Source organism: Pecten maximus, unplaced genomic scaffold (assembly GCF_902652985.1).
Source record: "Pecten maximus unplaced genomic scaffold, xPecMax1.1, whole genome shotgun sequence".
NCBI lineage: Eukaryota > Metazoa > Mollusca > Bivalvia > Pectinida > Pectinidae > Pecten > Pecten maximus.
This window is the reverse complement of record NW_022981629.1, coordinates 1-7,871: the sequence shown is the minus strand read 5'-3', so window position 1 is coordinate 7,871 and position 7,871 is coordinate 1. Positions and strand designations below refer to the sequence as shown.

The 7,871-nt window shown below is 35.2% G+C and overlaps 1 protein-coding gene across 1 annotated transcript; it reads left to right on the top strand.

Moving 5' to 3' along the window:
- Window positions 1-3,433: 3,433 nt before the first annotated feature.
- Window positions 3,434-5,212, top strand: LOC117320163 (methanethiol oxidase-like; the record flags this gene model as incomplete). The annotated part of the gene is made up of 3 exons (XM_033874827.1): window positions 3,434-3,549; window positions 4,486-4,631; window positions 5,018-5,212. Coding segments are annotated over 3 exons (457 nt in total), but the record flags the coding sequence as incomplete, so codon positions are not given.
- Window positions 5,213-7,871: the final 2,659 nt, after the last annotated feature.

The window sequence follows — 7,871 nt, the reverse complement described above, 5'->3', positions numbered from 1 at the left end:
AAATTGTCAGTTTCACATATTGACTTGTGGCATTTCACTTAAGTCATATTCTAACACCCAATTTGGTATTATGAAATGAACACACGTTGACAACAATCAGGCCAATTCGTCCTGAGAAAAGATTTTCTTTTGTAGTAGAAACAATTCACACGAACTAGCGGTACTGTATACCTGGGATTTGTTTTTTTAATTCGTTTTAACTTGATAACATTCCAAAGATACCTGTTACTTCCTCAATCTCAGCTGTACTTGTGTGTTTGGCCCTGTCAGGAAGGAGTGTGCTCTGTCACCAGACCGTAACAAACCACCAACGAGAAACATATCAAACACGTCATCAGTGAAATGACACAAAAAATATCTACCTTCTAGAAGTTACTATTTTATTGGCTTTATTTTCTGTCGATAAGACGTTTAACAATAATACAATAACAATTAACAACAAACATGAGCTGTTTTTCAAGAGCATTAAGAAGCTGGTTGCTAACATTTTGCCTTTAGTTGAGCGTTAGACCTCTGAAAAAGACTTTGGGTCAGCGTTCTCTCCCCTGGTCGAGACATACCAAAGTCGATACAAAAGGTAGTTTCTACTCCTGATTTGTGTTCACTATGTTGTGAGTGGGACGACTGGTTCGTCCGTTGTCAGCATAAAGTGACTGGATGGGGTTATACTAAAAAGTTGACATCAGCTTCGCCATTTCGGTAAGGAGACAAACAAAAACAGACCGCAACCTTCCCAAATACACATACACTTCACAAACGCATAAACGGCCATCGCTAATTTGACGTTTAAAATATTTAGTAAAACCAGCTATCTCCCTGTTTTTTCGAGTTCTTTTTTAAGCTAAATTTAAAAGTTTAGAGCTTTTAAGATCGATTAGCCTTCGTGTGTGTCTGCCCAACGAGGTACATTATAGGTTCAGTCAAAACCATTGTCTATATAATGTGATATTTATACTCTACGAAATTACTACTATCAGCTTGACGTCCAGATTATATAAATTGATGGTAAGGATACATGTAGGTTCACCATTTGTCCGCGTAATGTTACCAGGGTCGGTGTTATGTTAGCTAAAACAACAGTTTTAAGGAAGGAGTGTGCTCTGTCACCAGACCGTCACAAACCACGTGACAGAAACCGGTCGTCAGGGAAATGACACTAAAATGTCTCTTTTGTAGACTATTTTATTGCCTATATACTGTCGATAAGACGAAAAACCACCGCGGCAGCGACAACCATTGTCTCTGACTCGTGATGAAGGGGTGATAACTCCTATCTATGCCTGTCCAGAAGATTTATCTTACAACTTACCTCTTTGATAAGCCTGATGATTTCAATTTACCAATATATAATTTACCATTTCTAGATAGTAGCATTCATGCTTGCCCTACCTTCAGCTTTAACATTCACCAGTGGATTTGATATTCAAAGAGTTGTTCCCGTTATCACGATTCCCATGATATACATTGTAGGTTGACTACCAGGGAAATATAACAACACAAGGTTTTGAGAGACACAGGTTGATGGAGACCATTGGAAGGTTTAATGGCCGACACCATGCTCTTCTATGGAGATATTTATGAAGTCATACGTGTTGAATACTTGTTGGTCTGACTAGTTGTATAAGGATAAAAAAATCAACAAACAAAAGATAATAACAAAAAAAAACAAAAAAAAAAAAGAAGAAGAGAGATCACTGTTTTGTATTTGAAATGATTGAAATATAATCTAAAACCGTTCTCTATGGTGACAAGTTCGACTTCTTAGGCGTGGAATAGAATAATCGAATATCGAAATTCCTAAAGAAATTAAAGTCCTGTATAATTATTCCTATATGAGGTAGGAAGGTCACCACACTTTCGTTATACAGCGTGCTGTGGAGAAGGTTCCGGGTATGCTGGTTACAGGTATATAGTATATATGTATATACACGTCACAGGTAAGTTTACTGGTTACAGGTATATAGTATATATGTATATACAAGTCACAGGTAACAAGTCACAGGTAAGGTTACTGGTTACTGGTTACAGGTATAGAGTATATATGTATATACACGTCACAGGTAAGTTTACTGGTTACAGGTATATAATATCGGATATGATGCGTTTGGAACGCTTTATGAAGACTGAAAATGAATTTCTAGAAGTTTTAAAAGGTAGACTAGCAACTGGTGTGACCTTCCTCTATTTCGTACCATATATCGTGAGAATATGTAGCTTCAAAATATATATATATTAAAGATAATTAACAAAACACTGTTATAGGGATCCTTGTAAAGACGTCCCTACTTTTGTGTCGCCTAGGACGAATGTCAGAAAGGTGGCACATAGGTGTTGCTTTCCCGACGACGGCGTCAACAGTTGTCATGTTTTGCGTTTAGCTGTGTTTCCGACAAAGCTAAACCAACAACACCTCATCATAGATATAGTATGGGTAGTAGATACTACACTAAAAATAGTTCATGAAGTTCTGCAGTTTTTTGGGGTAAAATCATTTTCTGGAAAATCAACATCAATGTTGTACAGGAAATTTGCAACAAAAATAATATACTACGCAATTATGTTTTTTTTTTTGTGTGTGAGTATCAGAAGGGATGGAAAGATCAGAAAATCCAATAAGTATCTTTGATAAGCTCGAATATTTTAGCAATGGATTTTACCTATATTACTAAAATAAAATTGTTTTGCTGAAATAATTTAGGTCACAGATAAAAATATGAGAAGGCGATATCTTGTGAGATGAGATAATGTACTTGTATAAGAAAGTTACAAGGAGTGACAATTAAATGTCTGGAGTTATCTGAGATAATGACCATTGTCATTCATTTATCGTCTGTCAAATAAGATTTACTTATCACTTGTACGCCATGATAAGTAAATTTCATATAAGTATTTTATCACTTATGATTGCCTTGAAGGGACATTTCATTTCATTCATTCATTTAGGTTACAAAGTACCGAAAGAGAATTACTCTCCTTTCCACCATCACGTGGATTTGTTCACAGGCAACGTTTTTTCCCGCAAGATTGCGCAGTAGTTGCGCTATATTTGAACTATCGCCCTATCAGGCGCCGATTTTTCCAATTAATAAACTTACACACTGGACATTCTGAATTTACTTAGAAAAAAACATCGCTTACCTCTTCTACCTTATCGGAAACAAGGGAATGTTTATCATACGGTCAATTAGCGATAGGGTGGGAATTTGACCGTTGATCATGTATCAAGTATTAAATGTTTTACAATAAAATCGTTTCTCTGCAAATTGTAAATAGGAGTGCGAGAACAAGAGAACATATTACAGCAATTGGGAAAAAGGCTAGTTATTATACCCTCAGTATTTCTCTATTGAGTTCCAGCTCTTTTCTTGCATTAGTTGCTTCGATTACATGATTAAACATGTAAGCTTATCAAACGATTGTTTTTGAAACAAAGGTCTGATCACCGATATTCTCATCTCCCTTGACGACCGATTCATCTACTTTAATAACTGGCTCCATAGTGACGTCAGACAATATGACATCACTGACCGCCGTAAACTCCTCGGACAGGTAAGGTTTTTGCGAATGTTCATTGTATGAGATAATATTTATGTAACAATTTTGTACTCTATTTGTAGACGGCATCATTTAACGTTTATCGTCAACTTTTGACCCTTACTAGATATCAAGCTGAATGATGATGATGATGATGATGATGATGATGATGATGGTGGTGGTGATGATGATAGTGTCAAGGTCATACAAGACAGTGAGTTAAAGGTGAGTTGATAGAGTCAAGGTCATATAAGACAGTGAGTTAAAGATGAGTTGATAGTGTCAAGGTAACATTAGACAGTGAGTTAAATGTGAATTAGAAGCGTTAAGGGAACTCACCACAGTAAGTTAAAGGTGACTTAATAGCATTAAGGCCACACGAGACATTGAGTTAAATGTGAGTTATAATAGCGTCAAGGTTACCCGATACAGTGAGTTAAATGTGAGGTTAAAGCGTCAAGGTTACCCGATACAGTGAGTTTATTGCGAGTTAAAAGCGTCAAGGTTACCCGAGACAGTAAGTTAAATGGAGTTAAAATCGTCAAGGTTACCCGAGACAATGAGTTTATTGCGAGTTAAAAGCGTCAAGGGTACCCGAGACAGTGAGTTAAATGTGAGTTAAAATCGTCAAGGTTACCCGAGACAGTGAGTTAAATGTGAGTTTATAGTTAATGGAATGCAAGTGAATTAAGAAAGTAGATGTCTTACTGTCTCATTTTAGGCTTCCAATAAGGGCCAAGAAGAAAATACATTATCGGGGTGTATACGGTTTTTGACGCGATAAAATCAAAATATCGAGCCCCAACATAATCTTATTATATGGACCCCTCAGAAATGTTACTTCCGTTTTACAGTTGTAAGTAATCAAAATAGATAAAGAGAAATGATTTTCGATAAAAAATAAACAAAAAAACAAAAAACAAACAAAAAACAACGATTGAAATCTTTTAGGAACAACCAGCGCCTGCCTACATCGAAGGTAACCGTATACTGGGTGGGCCTCAGATGATACAACTTAGTCTGGACGGGAAACGTCTGTACCTGACGACATCACTTTTCTCATCCTGGGACAAACAGTTCTACCCGGAAAGGACAAGGTAACACCCACATATATAACTGCAGTGTAAGTTTTACGAAAATAAACGTCATCTTAATGATATATTATCTACTCGGAACCCCTCAGGTTGCACTGGTCTTACTTACACTTGGAATTTATTTTCAGAAGAATTAATTTTCAGAAAAACGTCAACATTTCCATAATAATACTGGTAATTAATAAATCTGTATAACTCTTGATGCAATTGAATGGATACAAATTCGATCAAGAAATATCATAGAAAAATATTTTATTGCATGATACTCATAAATGTATCAGTGGGTCCCATGTTGGTGTCTACATGTACAATTCGTTCGAATAACGCGTTCAGTGTAGACATGCCGTTGTATATATGCGTTTACTAAACGTCCATCCGGGCTATTACAGCAATGGTTCCATGATGCTTGCTATCGACGTTGATATAATGAAAGGAGGACTCAAGCTAAACCCAAACGTCTTCGTGGACTTTGGAAAGGAACCAGACGGCCCAGCGCTAGCCGACGAGATCAGATATCCAGGCGGAGACTGCACTTCCGATATCTGGCTCGCCAGTGGACAGAGACCACAATTAATTACTTCCGGGTTCAGGCCCCACGCATGAAGTCCCCTCAAAAATGTATGTATTTCAGGAAAACAAATCAAATGCCTCTTTGAACTTGCTTTTTGCTGATGAATTTAATGTGGATTTATAGTAGAGATGTCAATCTAGGTTTTGTGATGTAAAATAATAATATTGATCATTTATTATGTGCTCCAGGACCCTGTGTGAAGAGTCCTGATTTGACCTCTACCCCTGACCCGGATGTATATAATCCACGTTGGTGACACATTTTGACAACTATCTCCAGAAAATGCCCAACATTCTGGGTTGAAACTTTTATATTTTGCTTCTCAGATGTTGGTCTTGGCCAGGTGAGACGGAAAGTTGAATATGAGATTTTGGGAATTTATTATGAATATTAATGTTACAATGAAACATATAGCGAAGCTAATTGTGGCCTTAGTCCAGTATTGCCTGCAAACCAAAACTCTCTTTGTGATAAAGACCTGCAGTGCGCTTGTCCAGCATTTTAATGAAGTGTCAGTTTTGGTATTTATACACATGTCAGACAAGCGAAATTCTGTACCAGTCAAGACAAGAGAAATTCTGTAGCAGCCGTGTTGATTTCAAATTCAAATCGAATGATAAGCGGACAAAAGTCGTAATAATTTTGATTTGTGCTTAATCCTTTATCATAAGTTTAACAAGAATATGTTAAAATGAAAGGGAATATATTTCTACAAAACTTAAACGACGAAAAGAAGATATGGGAAGAGCGAACTTGATGTTATATCAGCTTGTTTTTATGTCAATATGATGTTTTATTATGTGACTCTGATAATTTATCAAAATTATATCCAGTTATGTAATAATTTTGTTGCATTCATATAACCCCGATTTTTATTTAGACACTATCTGGCATTAATTATGTGACAACCATAAAACTTCTTGGATACCTTTCTTTCACGTTGTTTCTTCTTCTTAAAGGGACATCACTTCGTTTTAATAAAGTTTTTGTCGTCAAAATATGTAAAAGTTATAATCTTTACAGTGATACGGCAGTTTAACTCTCAAGATAATCCAAAGTTCTTCTAGTATGAAACCCTGACAATTCTTAATTCGACCTGAAGTATCACTTAAGACAAATGGTGTTGGTATACGATATGCATATTACCTATACATTTCGGTGTTTATTTCATTACTTGTAGGCACAAACACTCGTACATCATCGTTCAGATATAGATTTCATCAATAGAAATTATGAATGTTTCTGATGTCCGAACGAAGGAATATCCCTTTTAAAAGTTACAAAATAGAACTGCTATGGCCTTTTCACAAAAACACGTTTTTCTTTTTATATATATTCTGTGTCATGCTGACGCTTGAATAACGATATATTTACCTTAATACATTTTATATAACGAGATTATGAATGAGGGATTATCATTAAGGATATACTGTCGATCACGTGTCATGAGTGAGATTCATGGATTGTCAGTATGGGTGGTCACGTGATATTTAAGTATTATTCCAAATAAATAAATTGCTTTTATTTATTATTACTGACTTTCACGTGATTTAAATGATGGTTTGAGTGATAACTAATATTCAAATATCAGAACTAAGAATTAAATGTTTAAACGTGATAACTAAACGTCAATATGCATGGTTTGATTAAAATGTCTACATCTAAACGTTATTACACTGTATGTATCTGATAATGAAATTTGATTTGTATTAAAATTATCATTGGTGGATTTCAAATAGTTCTAGTCTCTTTTCTTACTGCGTTTGTTCCTATATTAACCGTCATTGGTTCATTCCTGACCTACACTCGGAGTCTAAAAACTGAGAGCCCAATCGCCTGTTAACACTTGCCCGTTATCCTAACATTTCAAGGGAGAGAAGTCGTACACATATAATTCAAGGTAAAATTATTATTACGAAGCCATATCTCTTACCTCTATATCGAAGAAATAATACTTTTAAAAACGGAATTGGAATGTAACATGTTTTCATCACATCATATAGAGTTTTTTTTATTATTTTATTTTACACAGACTTATGCAGTTAAAAGACCCAGAAACATCTTTAAAACGATATACATAGATCTACATACATATTATGTGGCAGTGACCATGTATTTATTAAAGAAGCCAATTACTTTCTCTTTAATTTTATGTCTTGTTGAAGAGGTAGATTATTTTGAACAATCTACATGTTTTGTGAAGAAGTTTTTCGATTATTTCACCGAAAGGGTTTTTCGTGTGATATTGTTATTTCCATTTTTTGTGAGACAGGCATAGTACTAGAAGATTATCATAGATGTTAACACTAGTGCTGTATGAAAGTCTTGTGAATTGTCCCATACACAGACTCAAAAAGGGTATATTAAATATATCATTGTGTTTGTCGTGTCGTTACAAAGATCCTTTTATAGTTTTCTTGACTTTTGCCCTTTGATTTACTAGCTGATGGCGCTCGTCTTGCTTATTAATATGCATGGAATCTAATAAAGATTTACCTATGTAAACCCCCCAAAAAGGCTAGCTAAACCCAAGAAATGATATCGTATTTGCTTTTTAATGCCACTTTGAAAAATCTTTTTTTAAATCGACTGTAAATGTAAATGTAAATCTGTATTATATTGTTGTTTATATTTCGCCTTGTTTAATTGATTTTGAGCTTGAAATACGGCTT